The sequence below is a fragment of the Diospyros lotus genome, chromosome 6, assembly GCF_014633365.1.
Source record: "Diospyros lotus cultivar Yz01 chromosome 6, ASM1463336v1, whole genome shotgun sequence".
NCBI classification, from domain to species: domain Eukaryota; kingdom Viridiplantae; phylum Streptophyta; class Magnoliopsida; order Ericales; family Ebenaceae; genus Diospyros; species Diospyros lotus.
The window spans coordinates 8,270,829-8,288,181 of record NC_068343.1 but is presented as its reverse complement, the minus strand read 5'-3'; the positions used below and the strand labels follow the sequence as shown (position 1 = coordinate 8,288,181).

General features: G+C 35.4%; 2 protein-coding genes across 9 annotated transcripts; both read left to right on the top strand.

The window, feature by feature from the left end:
- Positions 1-3,739: 3,739 nt before the first annotated feature.
- LOC127803301 (peroxidase 10-like) lies at positions 3,740-5,304 on the top strand. Its single transcript, XM_052339426.1, has 4 exons — positions 3,740-4,006; positions 4,202-4,378; positions 4,509-4,674; positions 4,761-5,304. Exons 1-4 carry the CDS (start codon positions 3,791-3,793, stop codon positions 5,168-5,170), a joined length of 969 nt encoding a protein of 322 aa, XP_052195386.1. The 5' UTR covers positions 3,740-3,790; the 3' UTR covers positions 5,171-5,304.
- Positions 5,305-6,756: 1,452 nt separating this feature from the next.
- Positions 6,757-17,064, top strand: LOC127804772 (peptidyl-prolyl cis-trans isomerase CYP40-like). 8 transcript variants are annotated; one of them, XR_008023728.1, is made up of 10 exons: positions 6,757-7,217; positions 11,381-11,881; positions 12,234-12,321; positions 12,455-12,507; positions 14,350-14,454; positions 15,257-15,332; positions 16,152-16,189; positions 16,316-16,387; positions 16,508-16,586; positions 16,842-17,064. XR_008023728.1 is itself a non-coding variant. In XM_052341775.1 (9 exons), the coding sequence occupies exons 1-8, from the start codon at positions 7,047-7,049 to the stop codon at positions 16,367-16,369; spliced, it is 1,086 nt and encodes a 361-aa protein (XP_052197735.1). In that variant the 5' UTR covers positions 6,757-7,046; the 3' UTR covers positions 16,370-16,387; positions 16,508-16,828. The 8 variants fall into 8 exon arrangements, 4 of the variants coding, with proteins under 4 accessions (XP_052197735.1, XP_052197734.1, XP_052197732.1 ...); XR_008023727.1 differs by having other exon boundaries at positions 16,489-16,586; XR_008023726.1 differs by having other exon boundaries at positions 16,316-16,406; positions 16,501-16,586.
- The last annotated feature ends 289 nt before the right edge of the window (positions 17,065-17,353 follow it).

The window sequence follows — 17,353 nt, the reverse complement described above, 5'->3', positions numbered from 1 at the left end:
CTCACCTTACATCGGATATTATAGCGTTCTCCTTACAAGATACAACAATCTCTTTGGGATTCTTGTGTAGCAAAATCACTCTTATGAACTCCATTTATCCCATATACTCAAAGAAAATATATATAAATTATATGATTGTAGCTCATTGCGAAAACAAAGACTCAGACTACCAAGATTTCAAGTGAGTGAAAGAAAAAGGGGAGTGAAAGGGACAACAATATGTCAATAGAATATGTCTCCTTTTTTTGTTGTTGCTCTTTTTCAAGTGTTGTGGTATTCTTATATATAGTTTTGATCTTTTACTCGTGTCAGTCATTTCTTATCTTGTTCGCAGACATATCAAGCATACATATAATGTACAACCCCTCATTCCCCCCGACGGTATACCACCCCTATGTACAGAACCCTCCTCCCTCCCCCCCCCCGGCAGTCAGACAACATAACATTTGTTCAAAATAGGTAAATATGAGAGGGTGGGCATGCCCCTCCCTTGCTAATTAGTATCGAGCAAATCCGATGCAGGCAACATAACATAACTCTAGATTAAGCTCCATTATGTGTTATACTGTCAACACACTAGGCATGCCTATCGACCTCTCTAATATATACCCATCAATTATCTTCTAATCTAGATTATTTGTAGGTAAGGGTGCTAATGAGTGGAGCCGTTTGGGCTCAACTCGATGTTTGACTCGATAAAATATTGTTCCGGTTCGTTCGTTAAAGTAAACGTGATGAGTTTGAGCCTAACTTTAAAGCTCGATTCATAAACGAGCTGAGCTTGAACTTAGTAAAGTTCGACTTGTTAACTTGCGAGTTGGCTCGAATAGAAACTCATGAGCGGACTCGATTATAGGCTTGTGAGCTGTCTCGAATAGAGGCTTGCAAGTTAACTTACTTATAGGCTCATGAGCTGGCTCGAGTAAAGACTCGCGAGTTGGCTCGTAAATTGATTTGTTTACAAATGCATTAATAAAATTATTTATAATTTTATAAAAATATATTTAACATAAAATTATCAAACTTTACTTCATTATAATAATATCATAATAAGAATGTGTTGATAAAAATATTTATTGTGATTTAAAAATTAATCAACTAATGTATGAATTTAATAGAATAATTATTAGGGATTTAGGGTACAAGTAGTGAAATAGCGTTCAAAAAAACTGACAGAATCAAACCTCACCACACCGCACCTCACGGTTTGAGCATTTCTAGGTTCGGTTCAAAATCGAACTACCCTAGTATAATGTAATAATAAAAAAATTTTGAAACAATTTATTTTAGTTCATGATGTTTATATAGATAAACCAAAACATATCTCAAACCAGAACCAAAACAAATTGTGTAAGCAATCTGTTTATATAAACAGATTGTATAAATAAAAGATTGTTTATATACAATCTTTTATTTATTTTAGTTCATGGGCTAAATGGTTGATGAAACAATTTATGAAACCGTGAAAACCGCACAACAAAAATGGGTAGATTAATGTTTTGGATGTTTTGGGCAAATAGTGAAAATTGCACCGAACCGCACCTCATTTTGCGATGCGATTTCCAATCACCAAACCAAATCGCGCAATCTGGTTTGACAGAAAAACTACACAAGCGATTTGGCGTACTAAAAATGTCAAAAATCGGTCAAACTGGACCGTGCACATCTCTAATAATTATTGTTTTAATCAAATAAAAAAATGTTTAGTTGAGTAACAACTAATAAATATTGTATTCTATTGATTCTTCTTAATCAAATAAAATCTAAACATTTAAGTGATTAATCGATTATATACTTGTCTTACTGGAATATATGATGAAATAACATTAATTGAATAACTAAATAGTTAATTGACTAAGTGATGCATTAGTTAAATAACTTTGTTGTGGTGTAATTTTGATTATATTTGTATTTTGAAAATAATTAGATAAGTAATTTGATTATCTTTTTATACGGTAAATAATATTATGTTTATTGTAATTTGTGAAATTATTATTACTTAATTATCATATCGATGTTATATTTGTTGATTATCATATTGATATTTATTTTTATTATACATCAATTTATTAGGTTTTTTTAAATAAAACTTTGATAAATTTCAACCCGAGCTCGAGCTTGAGCCCAAGCTCGAGTTAGGGCTCGCTTGAGCTCGAGCTATGCTAATTGAGCTAGATCAGCACAGCTCAAGCTCGAGTCAAGCTTCCAGGCTCGACTCGAGCTCGAGTTTGAGTCTGTGATAAAATTTGTCTAATTGAGCCGAGCTAAGCGAAGCTCGGCTGGGCTCAGCTTGGCTCATTTGCACCCCTACCTATAGGTATTAGGAGGACAGCTAGTATCAACAAGATGATCACATATCTGAGTTGTGAAAAGTTTTTCAAAAATTAAGGGAAAAACTGTTATTATTTTTTAATTTTTATAAAGTGGGAAGTCTTGTGAATTAGTTATTAAAAGATTAAAAATTGGAGTTATGAAAACCTCCTTTGTTTCTAAAAGCAAGGGAAAGACACGTTCAAATAGGATACTCTTATAAAAAAAAAAAAACATTTATAAACGAAAAGCTTTGTAAATTAGAAATACTCTTTTACTGCATGTTGGTTCTCTGAAGTATGAATCTCTGATTTTTGGTCCAGTTAGATCTTAGGATATCTCATTCGCCAGAATTATACTTCAATCGAAGAAAGAATGCAAATGACAATGCCTGACTTGTGTTTGCTAGCTATATTTAGCAGGCACACTTTATTCTATATTTGGCTCTTCCACTGTGAGATTTTTTTCTTGATTTTTCCATTTCATCCCCTCATCAGAAAAAGAGAAACTGCTAAGTGGAAGGTTAAGTTGGGACACTCGACGATGTATTTGACATATATGAGAAGTTCACAAGCTCTTACGTTGGCTTGCTGCCCACTACCACCTCTCCCTTCAACTTGTATTGGCCATTTGTGCTGGCTTTATCTTTGTTCACTGTAGTTGCATTGAATGTTCCATTATCAAAGTCTTCATCATATCCAATTAGCTTAATTGCACTGCACTTAAACTAGTAGACGTATTAAGTAGTGGTGACTTCTTAACATCAGCTTTGATGAATCATTTAATTTGGCCCCTTTGGTTATGGTTTCATAATCAATCAGCATGTCGAGACTGCCGTTGTACTTATAGCAGTCTTTCTCTTTAAATTTTTGCAAAGAGACTTATTCTCGTAACTTGAACGTGCAATATTTGATCAAAAGAAATAACTTTACTGTTTTTCCATGTTCTAAATTCTAATATCATCTATGAGATTGAGAACAGAGTTGTTTTTAAACTTTTACGCTAATTAATTTTAAAATCAATGAGAACACAGAGATCAATAATTAACCAGACAGATCCCTTCCCAAGTCCTATTTACTTCAAAAGTGAAGGAATCTAGTCCAAAATAAGGGAGTGAATTCTTCTGTGCAATCCCCAGTTTTTTCTGCACTTGTGTGAAGGTACAAGTCAACTTGAAATTCTTAATAATGAATCCACTAATGAGCACTTCTCTACTCACTTACTTTCCCACTGCGGAATTGCTTTGCAGTGAGTGGAGTTGACTGGCTTCTTCACCCATTAAGAAAATTGTGGGATAATACCGAACTTGATGATAGAAAGCGACAAACTCTTAGTGCCTCTGCCACTTGCTGAAAAACATAATAAAAAATTCATTAGCAAATCACATAATTAATCAGTTTGCTGGCATATAAATTGTTTCAACTTCTTGCCACTTCTTTCACAAGTAATAGCTTTGTACTTTGTTGTTCGCATTCAAGATATGAGCCGAAAATCCTCCTTATCTTCATCCGTTCCCTTGTTTTCTCTCCTGTTTTTCGGTTCTTTTGTATTCAGTCAACTTGATTACAGATTTTATGATACCACATGCCCAAGTCTGACGAGGATCGTCAGATACGGCGTCTGGTCAGCTCTTTGCAATGACACTAGAATGCCAGCCTCTCTCCTGCGCCTCCACTTCCATGACTGTTTTGTTAACGTAATTAGATTGCTTAATTTGTCTCACTTCACTTCTACCTGATTTATCTTATTTCCAACAACTCAGAAAATGTGTTGAGCCCCAAAAAAAAAAAAAACTTAGAAAATATGTACTTACTGCAAACAATAAAACTAAGAAATTCTAAAGTATTCTTCTTCATTTTTGTTTATTGAATTCTGTGCTTTGGGGGCATAGGGATGTGATGGGTCTGTGCTGCTGGATGGTGGGGAGAAAAATGCATTGGCAAATAAAAACTCAGCAAGAGGTTTTGAGGTCATTGATGCAATCAAGGCCAATGTGGAGAAAGCTTGCCCATCAACTGTTTCTTGTGCTGATCTTCTGGCTCTTGCAGCGAGAGAGGCTGTCATTCTTGTAAGAAGCTTCTCAATTATGCTACCTCTTGCCTAATAACACCACCTGTTCATTAATTTTGATCCTTGTCTATATATGAGACCATTCATTTTAATCTTTTAGATGAGCTAGTGATGAATAATATTCTCAGGTTGGAGGGCCTTCCTGGCCCCTACTCCTAGGCCGCCGAGACGGCCTGATATCAAGTGAAGATGCAGCCAACAGAAATATCCCATCACCTTTCGAGCCCTTGGAGAAAATCACCGCCAAGTTCACTTCAAAGGGCTTAGATTTAAAGGATGTAGTTGTCCTCTCGGGTATTACGTCGTTATCCCACTATAAAAGATCGGTTACGTGAAATTTTTTTAATTCATCAGTGTTTTGTATCTATCCCTCTACACAGGTGCACACACCATCGGCTTCGCTCAATGCCTCACGTTCAAGCCGAGGCTGTTCAACTTTGACGGGGCTGGCAACCCTGATCCAACGCTGGACGCCTCACTGCGCAGCAGCTTGGGGACATTGTGCCCGAACCGGGCCGATTCGGACACCAATCTGGCCCCTCTGGACGTTGTTTCTTCTTCCAAGTTCGACAACAACTACTTCAAGAATCTCTTGAACAATTCCGGGCTGCTCCAGTCGGACCAGGCGCTTATGGGGGACAACACAACGGCTGCACTTGTTAACAGCTACAGCAAGTATCCTTACCTGTTCTCAAAGGAGTTTGGGGCATCAATGGCTAAGATGAGCAGCATCGGGGTTCTTACTGGCCAAGATGGCCAGATAAGAACCAATTGCAGAGTGGTGAATTGACTGGAATTAGCATACAGAAAACAGTCCTCCTTGTATCAACAAGAAAGCAACAATGTGAAACTTGTAACCTGGTGTAACATGGTGAAACTTTTGTTTCGTGTTATGTATAAATAATTGCTGTTGGGTATTGGAAATTTTCATGGATCTTGGAGAATCCTTGCTCCAAAAATTGGAAAACTAAAAAACCCAAATATTCATTTTTAACCCTTTTTTTTCCAGTGAGTTTTGAACCTCGGACCCGGGTTCTAAATAAAGTGAAGAATAGTTAATTAAGAGCTAACAGTGGATCAAGGTTAAATCATGGCTTAACAATCTAAATTTTATTTATACTAAATAAATAAAACTTATATATGAAAAATAAAAAAATAATAAAATTCATCACAAGTAGTATAAATAATAGATCCAAGGAGTTTATTTAAATTATTTTTCAGATTTTTCTTTTCAAATTATTGTTATGTTTTAACATTAAAAAAAATAAAAATATTAAAAAAGGATTGATTGAATAAGACTAATCGCCATGTTTTTCTTTTTTTGGGCTTCCAACCGAATCAATTTATCAATTAGTTCTCCATTTTTTAGTTGGTTTAGTTGGTCAAGTTCAATTGAGTCACTTAGGATTACTCTTTTTAAGATAATGAAGATAAAACAAAATTTGTCATTTTTATGAACTTTTTTATGAGATATGACATCATCTTTGGTTAAGGGTATTCTTTTTTTCTTTGCCTTTTTCTAATTATTTAAGGTAATCATTGTGGTTTTTGATATCGTGCAATGCAAAAATTAATCTCATAAAAATTACAAAATAATTTTTTTAAGACTAAGATTTTAGAGAAAATTAATTACTTTATTTGAATAATTAACAAAAATAAGAGAAATTAACTACATTCTACAATTTTTTAAAGTAATTACACTCTTGTGAAATAATTTCAAGTTCAAAGGAAGCTTAAAAAAAAAAAAAAAAAAAGAAAACAAAAAAGAAAAGTGGACTTCAACAAAAGCATGAAAAGATAAAGTACCCCTTAAACTTATTTAGAGTACTCAAGCTTTGACTTCTTTATTAAATGAGTTTAAAATTTTAATTTAAATTTATTTATTTATTTAACTACATCAATTGGTCCTATTAAGTTGAGCTTCAAGCTATTTGTGAGTGACTTATTCATTTGTAATTCTATATATATGATACAATTGAAAAAAAATAAAAAATTCTATAATACCTAAGACATCATCGGTACCTGAAAATATTTTGTATGATATAAGAATGTGTTGTTAAATCTGTCCAAAAAAATAAAATAAATATTATATAAAATAATTGAAATTATAAATATATTTTTTATATTATACAAAACACCCAATTACCCGATACTCGCAATTTACGTTGAGAAAAAGTTCCCTCCCAGGCCAGGCCAGGCCAGGCGAGGCGTACCATAAGGTACCGGTGCCAGACATCGCAGTCACGCACGGCCGGAAAACTCGTTTTGACAACTCAGCACCAAGACGATGAATCCCACTGTCCCAGGAGCTGGTCCAATGCCTCGTTGTCACGCTTTCGTTGGCGTTCACTATCAATCGAAATCAGGGCCACATCACCGCCATCGGATCCATCAGTCTTCAGTCAGTGGTGGGTACCCCGCGTGGTGTACGTGCTCCTGAAATGCACTGAACCAAACTCTCCCCTAACGCAAATCCAGACAAATGCGCAAGCTTTGCACCGCGTACCATAGCAAGCACCAATCGGCAGCGCATTGTAGTCAAATCACTCGCAGGCGCTGCTTGCAGTTCAAAACGAAATGAAAAGCCGGGTTTAGGGCTTCTCCGTTGTCTCCGCGTCTTGTGATTGAGAATTAGAGAGTTGCAGGGGATTTGAAAGGGAGCGAAAATGGTGAATCCGAGGTGCTTCTTGGACATAAGCATTGGAGGCGAGATTGAAGGAAGGATAGTGGTGGAGCTTTACAGAGATGTTGTGCCTAAAACCGCCGAGAACTTCAGGGCGCTCTGTACCGGCGAGAAGGGCATTGGCCCTAACACCGGTGTTCCCCTCCATTTCAAGGTCCTTTCTCTGCTCCATGTCTTCACGTTTGTATGTGTATATATATCGTGTAATCTGTATGTGTGAACTTTTTGTCTTATCTTTATCTCCTCCGTTCTCTTCGCCCCGAGTTCTAGTGGGACGTGTAGAGACTTCCATTATCGTAGCTTTGGTCACTACTTTAGCTATGTGACACGTTTTACTTGAATGACTGGCTTAATCACTTTGACATAATTCTAATAATTCTAAAAAAAGAAAAAGAGAGAGATCGTCTTAGTGATTCATTCCACGATCAAAATAAATGGCTACCGATGCTTTAGACTATTTGATTTGCACCAACACAACATCGAAGTCCTGTTGTTATTTTGTTTTTCACCTAGCGAAAAAAAAAAAAAAAAAAGTCCTGTTTTTTCGAGTGATGCTCCAATTACATTTTCCATGCGTTTCTCACTTTCCCTTTTTTTTTTTTTCCCTTTCCCTAGAAATTTATTGTTACTACAATTCATCTGTTCTTTTTTTTTTTTTTTTTTTTTATGAACTACTACAATTCATCTCGTTGAGATTAGAACCAATGTATAAAAAATGAAGCCAGCCCTCTGTCTACAAACTTGAGCTTTCAATACATGTGATGTGAAGCTATATCAACCCCATTAGTAACGAGCGGATAGTAATATTTTATAAAACACTATAATGGCATGTTTATTTTTAATTTATGGGTGTTACGAATTTGGAGAAAACAGCTGGTATTTTGAGCTGGAAAATTGCTGTCTACTCTATTACGTACTAAATCTAATTAGCACCTTTAATCTATAGCTTTCCCCATGGTGGAAGGGCTTACCACTGAACCCATGTGCATGTCCCATGTCTTGATTGGATGAATGTTGCTTTGAAGCTATTGATTAGTACGAACTAGACTAACGGAAGTGGGCTCTGAGAGGATGGACTGTGCTGCTGAGCATCTAAATAAATTCGTTTGAAAAATGTCCGTTACACCCAAAGGAACACATTGAAAACTCTGACCCTATTGTTACTGCTGTATTTGATTACTGTCATTTGAGAAGTTTATTTTTTATTTTTTTTATTTTATTTTTAGTTGATTATCATTTGTTTGATATGGTGTTCATAGATTTAGAAGAAGTTTATGACAAAGTTCATGGAGAAGTCTTATGGAAGATTTTAAAAAGACAAGATGTCAAATTGCTTATATACATGTATCATGGAGCAGAAATCCATGTCATAACACATGGGGAAATACTAAGGTTTTTCCAATTACAATTGGATTACATAAAAAATCTGCATTAAGCCCTTACTTGTTTGCTCTAGTAATCTATGAACACACTAAACATGTCCAAGTAGAGCCACATTGGTGTATGCTATTGTCATGAACCTAGGGTTCATAACAGTTTTAAGAAGTAATTGGGGAGGAATTGAGAGAGTTAGATCTGAAGAAATGAAGGGAAATTAAGAAGAACAGGGATCCAATAGAGAAATCCAAGAACAGAGGGAATTAGGGGAAGATTAGACAGAAATGGAGAAGAATTTAGAGAGAAATGAGGGAGGGTAGTAGAGAGAAACTAGAGGGAGATTGGTCTTAGAGAGAAATGAGATATTTGTTTATTAATTCTAAACATAATTTCTCATCCTCAGTTGTGGCTTTTATATAGCCTAACAGCCTCCCACATGCACCTATGTGTAATACAACAAATAACCTAACTACCTATAGCTAAGGACAATGCCTTATAACATAAAATACAAAAGGAAATTCCAATTATTTTATAATGCATGAAAACACCTAATATATTTACTAATCTATCCTTGAAAATCTTTGGGGCCATGTCAATTTCCCCCTTCTTGAGAGAGTTCTTGTCCCCAAGAACTTGCAGCAATTGGGTCACTGCCCTTATCCAATACCCGCTTTATCCATCTGTTTTATTTCTCTTTCTTTCTTTCTCCTTCTAAATCTCTTCTTCTTTGTTCTTAGGTTTCTAAGATCAATTCCAAACATAATTTGGCTTAGAACTTCAATAGAAGCAACCTAATCGAGTTCAAGCCTACTACATCTGCCTCCTACAATAGTTGTCCAATCAAGATTGGTCTCCACTTTAAGAATATAATCAGCCATCAGTTCATCCCTCAATGTAGTAGACAATAACTTGGATTTGCCCTCGGGTGAACTCACCCTCAAAAGCTAGCTGTTAAGGGGAGGGTGCCCAAGAGGTTATAAACCCCACACCAGGAGCCTAAACTTCCAATGTGGGATAAGTCTCATACCTTGCAGTGGACCATAACATACCACCACGCTCCGCAGCTCGACGCCCACAATGGTAGGCTGTGCACTAGCCACTGCTAGTCCCAGGTGAACACTACAATGCCGACGTCACCTCCGTCGCCACTCTCTTGCACTAGGAGCCATGGGGCCGGCTTTGATACCACTGTAGGGTATGAGACTTGTCCCACATTGGAAGTTTAGGCTCTTGATGTAGGGTTTATAATCTTTTGGACACCATCCCCTTAACAGCTAACTTTTGAGGGTGAGTTCTACCCAAGAGTTGTAACAACTATTTGCAGATGACCTTTTGTTGGTGGATGAGACAAAAGGAAGTGTGAATATTAAGTTGGAGATATGGAACTATACTTTAGAATCTACAAATTTTAAGTTAAGCAAATTTAAAACCAAATCTATGAATTTTAAGTTGAATAAAAGTATAAGTATGGATGACATTATAGTAAAATTGAATGATTGTCATACCAAAGAAGACTAGTTCAGATATCTTTGATTAATCATCCAAGATGATGGGGAGATTAATAAGGATGTTCTTTATAGAACTAAGATAGGATGGTTAAAATGGATGAATTCATCTACCATTTTTATGATAGTAAGATTTCATTAACTCTAAAATGGAAAATTTTATAAGACTGCAGGACAAACTTTGTTGTATGGACAAAATGTTCGATAGTAAAGTGCCAACATATGTAAAATATGAGGGTAATAGAGATGAGATCTTAAGATGAATGCGCAACCATACAAGAAAAGATAAAATTAAAAATGAGATTATTCATAATAAAATCAAAGTGGCTCCTATTGAAAAATAAGATGCGTGATGTGCAATAAAGATGGCTTTGTTAGGTGATAAGAGGACCAACAGAAGCTCATGTGAGAGGAGTGGATAGATAAAGGAGGACAAAAAAAAAAAAAATTGTTGGGAGATACTTAGGTATAATATGAATTATAAGGGTAGAAGAAAAAGCAAACTGAAATAATTGATGAGTTATAATTCATATAGCCGACCTCGCATAGTGAGATAAAGGCTTGATAAGAAGTTGTTACAATTATCATCTTCTTTGATTAGAACATAAAGTTGAAGTATCATGCCAAACAGTATTAGAACAATATGAAATACCCAATGGATGCAATATGAACTATTTTTAGTAGTGTTCACTCTATAATCTATTCATCTATCCAATAGCAGGGGGACTGCATTCACAAGTGGAGGAGGATTTAGTGACATCGTTAAGCTTGCTAACAGAACAACTAGAGCATTAATCCTATCACTGTGTTTATACTTTTACATGTTCATGTATTTCAAAACTTAGATCATGTTGGCCTGTTCCCTGCTGTTCCTCTCAGAGCTTATTTTGTAATTTCAGTAAACCTTTAGCTTTGCAAATGATAAGAAAAGAAAAAGAAAAGTTTAATTCATCAATTTGATGGGCATTGCGGCATTTTCACAACCCTTTTTGTCTGTTAGAGAATTAGGCTCTGCTGCTTCTATGCCAGTCTGCCTGTGATGAGAGGCTTTGTAATCTATCATGATTGTGCAGATGGGCTGTTTGAAGGATTGAATATAATCAAATGTTAGACTTGCCCACACCATTCCTTTACATGGAAAAGTTGACCTGGAAATCCCTTAAAAAGTGTGTTCTTTGTGCTTCATCTTTCTTATTACCTGAATGTTTGTCTTCTGCTTCTTCTCTACCCCTCTCCTTTCTAAACTGCAATCTTGGGTCTTTGTATATATATCTGAATGACTGGTATAGCTTTTATTTGTAGCATGCTTTTGTAAAAAGCATTAATCTCAAGATTATATGTGTCACCTCTTGTAAGCTTAGAAACCAAGCTCATATGTGTAACTCATATGGTTTGATATTTATCCCCTCAAGGTCTATGCTATACCTCACTGCAGGGATCCTGTTTCCATCGAATCATAAAAAGTTTTATGATACAAGGTGGGGATATATCTGCTGGGAATGGAACTGGTGGTGAATCCATCTATGGCTTGAAGTTCGAAGATGAGAATTTTGACTTGAAGCATGAAAGAAAAGGAATGCTGTCAATGGCTAATACTGGTTTTAATACGAATGGATCTCAATTTTTTATAACTACAACTCGAACCTCTCATCTAGATGGAAAACATGTTGTTTTTGGGAAAGTAATCAAAGGGATGGGGGTAGTTCGTTCGATTGAGCATGTGAATACAGGTGACAATCATTATCCAACCCTTGATGTGATAATTGTGGACTCTGGAGAACTTCCTGAGGGAGCTGATGATGGGGTATCTAACTTCTTCAAAGATGGTGATACTTACCCTGATTGGCCAGCTGACCTTGATGTGAAACCAGAAGAAGTTTCTTGGTGGATGACGGCTGTGGACGCCATCAAATCTTTGGGAAATGAACAGTACAAGGTTGTTGTTGGATATCCTGTCTTGCTTTCTCTCCTGTTAATATTCTCATTATCTGTACTCGCTCTACCTCCACCCCCTCCCTAACAAAGGGGTTAAAAAGAAAAGAAAAGAAAAAAGGTTTCAGCAAATGTTTGCTTTCTTAGATTATTTTTTTCATTTTCTGGAAAGCAATGCAGTTCATACATGTATAATATGTATATAAGTCTTACTAATTCATGTTGTCTTAATCTCGTCAACACTAGTTCATACCAATTGTATAACTCCACACCGACATTTATCCTTGCTATTTAATTTTCTTTATATGGTATTTTACACTAGCTGGTGACTTTAGTCGTAACCATTTTGAATATAGAAACAAGAATATAAAGTGGCTCTTAGGAAGTATCGGAAAGCTTTGCGCTACCTGGATGTATGCTGGGAGAAGGATGAAATTGATGAAGGTGAGCCATTTAGTTTGCCCAATATTTCTCTGTTTGATTGTAGTAACTAGGAATGGCACTTGTCAAAAAACCATAAAAGTAACTAGAAATGGTAATGTTACCTTATGGCTGAGATTATCTTTGTTTTGTACAGAGAAAAGCTCATGCTTGAGGAAGACAAAGTCTCAGATTTTTACAAATAGCTCTGTAAGTATTTGACTTTCTTTTTCTAGTTGATGGAACTACTAATTTTTTTATCGGAATTTTCACTATGTGTTTAATCATAGTTTATGTTAGCCTTTTGTTTGTCATTTGATATTTTGCTAATGGTTCGCAACTTTTTACTTTGTCTTTCTTTGGTGTCTTCTTTAAATTTACCAGCAGTTCTGACCTTGAAAAAGGAAATTGAGACACCAAAGAAATTGAGACACCAAGGATTTACTTGGAATTAAATGGATGAAAAAGGAAATTGAGATTTTTGTCCTGTATTCATGTGAGAACCTTTGGGGCTGTTTAGTTGCGGAAAATGTTTTCAAGTTTTCATTCTCCAATTTTCTATAAAATCTCTACTTTCCAATTTCCGTAGAAAATTTGAAAAATGCAAACAAATGTTAGTAAGTACAGAAAACTGATGGACAAATAGGTTTTTCTTTTGTGTGATTTGTGGTAAGAGAATGAGATGGAGATGATTCAGGGAAAAGTTTGTAGAGAACTGTGTTTTCTAAATCGCCAAATTAGTAAGGAAAATTTGGAAAACTCATTTTAGGAGTTTTCCCGTGTTTTCCAAATCACCTTTTTCTATTTAGAAATTTTTGTACTCAAATAGGTTCTCTAATTTTCTATTTTTTGTGGAGTAATTTTTTGGAAAACTAGACCATTTTCCACAACTAAACAAACCCTTGGGGCTTCCCCTTTTTAACAAATGTGAGTTCTTTTTCCTCAAGTATCTTAACAATTAGAGACAAGTGCCCAATTTCACAATTTGGATATATGCATCAGACATATTCCCATACAGCAGCCCTTGTCACATAAGGTGAATGCAGGCATCCAAGGGGGAATAAAGGAGCCCATATAACATCAGTTCCAAGCACATGACTTGTGTCTGAAAATAGAAATTATATCACCATTATCTGCTTCTTGCTATTTACCTCATTAAACCCAGCATAAGTCGGTTGTATCTACTCTTGTTATCTAGTTCTTGTATTAAAATCAACCTGCATGAAGTTGGTTTCAAATTTCATGTACATACTAGGGTCCTGATTGCTTACCATAAAATGTGACCTCAATGTCTTGGTCATTTCATTTCTCTTCTCTTATTAGATCCATTCCTGTGTTATGTTGATTTAATTCCTTCGCTTGTTAGCCAAGGATGGGTAGTAGTTTAAGCGACTCATCAAGAAAGAAAAAGGAAAAGAGAATGGGTGAAAGGGAGAATAAGATATTAGAATGGTGTTGGGGTTTCTTTACTCAGTTCTACAGTAGCACAAGTGGGCATGGCATCTTTTAATTGTCAATTGGTGGTTTCTAGTTTGCTTGTAGGGGTTTATGTGAGCAATGTGCTTTTTTCTTACTATTTAGCAGCTTTAAGAATAGGCATTGAATTTTGAAAGCTGGCAATAGTAATAGTAGTTCATCCTGCCTGAATAATTGTTGCATAGTATAATCTTGGTATTCCAAAATTACAATTTCATCATTCTATGGGATAATTTATCATCTGTGTAAACATGAAAGAAATAAAAAGCCATTTCTCTCTCTCTCTCTCAAAGCAGGTTAATTTTTTTATTATTAGTCCAACTCTATGTATCAACTGATCGAATGATCTTTTCAGAAGTGTGGCCATTGCAAGGCCAATTAGTTTGCTATAATGCCTGTAATTACTTAATTCTGTTTAATATAAATTTGTTTTGCTCTTGGAAGTTTCCATAGAAATCTTGAAGTTTAGTTGCTCCCTGCATTCTTCTGGGGTGTCTTCTCGAATGACCACTATCTACTCTATTTCAATTTTCTTTTATTCTGCCAAATGATACATTTCTACATACCTTTGTGTAGGCATGCAAATTGAAATTAGGAGATCTGAAAGGAGCATTACTGGACACAGACTTGGCCATGCGTGATGGAGAAGATAATGTAAAAGCTTTATTTCGCCAAGGCCAGGTTGGTATTCTCAGTTGATAAGATGATGCTTACAGCTAGCATGAAACATGGTCCATTTATGTTTCCATTATCTTATATGGATTAATTTAAATTGTCTCCGCACTGATGTATGATTAGTTCTTGCTCTACTTTTGGAGGTCATCTCAGTAATTATTATAGTTTTCTGACTGTTGTTTTCTAGTGTAAAACTAACAATAGTAAGAAGTTTTTATGAAGTTACAGCATCTGTTTGTGTACAGTAACATTTGATAAACTGATTACTTTTCTTTGTGGTAATCCTGAATAAAATTAGCTGATTAATCCAGATACACACACTCTCTCTCTCTTTTGTAGTTTTCCCTTACATCATCAATTATACCCTCAAATCCTTTCACTTCTTATTTTCTGTTTTGCCAGACTCATTAAAGTTTGTGGTATTGACTGACTTGGAAAATCATTGTTTGTTTTGCACACTTGTCACATTTGTATCTAAATTAACAAAGGTTACAACATGAAGGAAGTCAACTCTGCCTCCTTCTTGTCATTTCTTATGGCATCAAGTATTAAAGCATTACTGTGTGAAAGATCTGACTTAGGTTCTTTTCATTTTGAGGACTGAACGCACAATATTCCTGTTGCAGGAGATGGTTGGTAAAAGAAGAAATCTTGCATGATATAGGAGGCTATGTTCTGCATTAACATTGTTCTAAAGAATATAGTGTTCTGAAAAAGTATACGCTGATTCTTTATGTGATGGACACTCAGCAACATCGTCTTCATTTTATTCTTGATGGATACTGACTATGGTCTGCTAACTTAACAGGCACGCATGGCACTTAATAATGTAGATGCTGCAGTTGAATGTTTCAAGAAAGCATTGGAGTTGGAACCAAATGACGGTAATGTAATTAAGGATAAGAATATATTGTTTACTTGGGGTCTAGAGGACCTAAAATTGTGTTAAGAATAGCTGTATGATGTATAGATTCTAGGATGTGATGTAAAACATCACTGGAACATTGAATTTTTAAGCTTTTGATGCAGCACATATAACTAGTCCTGTTTGTAGAAAATCAAAACTTAGGCATTTTGTGCTTGGAGCCCACATTCAGGAAAAGAAATGGGAACTGGAAACTGAATTCATTGCCACTTTGATCTCTTTAATTAAAGCTTCAAGAAGTTCTAAGAACTGTTCAAAAATTTAGAGAAAGAGAAGTTGGAATTACACAAAAATTATCCTCTTGTTTGGTTTTTTTTTCTCTTTTTAGTTTTTTTATTTTCTGTGTCCTGTTTTGCTTGGTGGCCAAACAAGTAATATTTCTTTGATTGCTTTCCTTCCCTTAAAAATTGGCAAACCATAAAGAGCCATGACATTTCCAAATTGCACTTCTGTTTTCAGCAAACAAATGCCAAATTCAATGAAAATAAGGCAGTTGATGGGTGTAAAGTGAATAAACTAAGAAGCATTTTGGTTCCAGTGATTATGAAGTTCTGGGTTGAAGTCTTTTTTCTTGATTTTCTTGTGAGTAACAACTCCTGTTTCCCTCCCCACCTCCATCAAATAAAACAATAATTATATTAATAAAGCAAATAAATAGGTAAAGATATGTATAATGTATTATTTATTCTTTGGTTGAGGATATCTTTGATGCTGCTCCAATATTTGCTAGCTTAAGCTATGTATGATCAAGTCCTTGCCGTAAACTTCTATCTTTCAGGTGGTATAAAGAAAGAGCTTGTTGCAGCAAAGAAGAAGGTAATGTTTTTGTTGATATAGCCGTTCCTTATGTTGAAATCAAAATTTTCCATATTTGAAAATTTATCTTTGTTTTCTTCGTTTGATTGCAATTTGAAAGTTAAAAAAAAAAAAAATTGGCTACAGATTGCTGATAGACGTGATCTGGAGAAAAAGGTTTACTCAAGAATGTTTCAGTAAAGCTCGGGCAATGACATGGTACATTGCATACCTTGCAGTGAGCATTGCTTTATTCTTAATAAAATTTGATGGTGCTACTCGTGCAATGTTCTTAACCGCTGGCATGGTTGTGTGAATAGTTTATTTATCAGTCTTCAGGTGCACATGCTAGATCATATAGACCCTGGTTCAGGCTTCTACATATGCTGACTGTGATTGGCTTTAGGGGAGGACTCAGGTAGGTACTGGGATGAAGCTCTGTTAATCAAAACCCGATAAGGAGACTTCAGTTCAAATCCCGTCAAGTTACCTATATGTATATAGACATGTATTCATAACAGAAGTTGCAGTATGATCCGTTTTAAAATTATATTTCTTTATCCTACATTTTCCATAATTCAATAAAATGGAGTCAATATCCACAAAGCTCTGGATGGCCATGTCTACACTTGCTTTTCTCTTAATTGTCTGACTGAGTTCTTTTTCCTTTTAGTTTAATTTCACAGGTTTTGCTGGAGGAAATAAAAGGTTTCAAGATCTTTTTGGAGAAAAACTATGAGACTCAAAGCTTGAACCAAATTTTGTTTGTTTTTTTACTTTCTTAAGGGCGACAAGAACTTTATTGCAAGTAGAAGTTACATAAAAATTGATGAATGCATTGAATCATCTAAACAATCTTGCTATCTTCTGTACAAGAAACTTTCTGATCCGAACAAAAATTGATCGTTTCTTCTTATTGGTCAATACTTTGCCTTTGCTTCTTGATCTTTTTAATTGTTCTTGAGGGTTGGTAGAGTTGGCTTTTAACTTGGCTTGAGCTTTAGGGATAGCAGTCTGTCTACTGTTGACTCGAGTTTCCACAGGGATCCTAGTTTCTTCTCCTCCTCCTCCTCCTCCTCCTCCTCCTCCTCCTTCTTCTTCTTCTTCTTCTTCTTCTTCTTCTTCTTCTGCATCTCTTCTACTCTCGATATCTCCAGTTATCTTGTCTTTCATTTTCTCATTCCT

Excerpts from the sequence above, each read along its gene's own strand:
- LOC127804772 (XM_052341775.1), top strand. The coding sequence starts at position 7,047 with ATGGTGAATCCGAGGTGCTTCTTGGACATAAGCATTGGAGGCGAGATT. Across the intron at positions 12,508-14,349 it reads AGATTTTTACAAATAGCTCT|GCATGCAAATTGAAATTAGG; the intron begins GTAAGTATTTGA and ends ACCTTTGTGTAG. Across the intron at positions 15,333-16,151 it reads GGAGTTGGAACCAAATGACG|GTGGTATAAAGAAAGAGCTT; the intron begins GTAATGTAATTA and ends TCTATCTTTCAG.
- LOC127803301 (XM_052339426.1), top strand. The coding sequence starts at position 3,791 with ATGAGCCGAAAATCCTCCTTATCTTCATCCGTTCCCTTGTTTTCTCTC. Across the intron at positions 4,007-4,201 it reads TCCATGACTGTTTTGTTAAC|GGATGTGATGGGTCTGTGCT; the intron begins GTAATTAGATTG and ends TTGGGGGCATAG. Across the intron at positions 4,675-4,760 it reads GGATGTAGTTGTCCTCTCGG|GTGCACACACCATCGGCTTC; the intron begins GTATTACGTCGT and ends CCCTCTACACAG.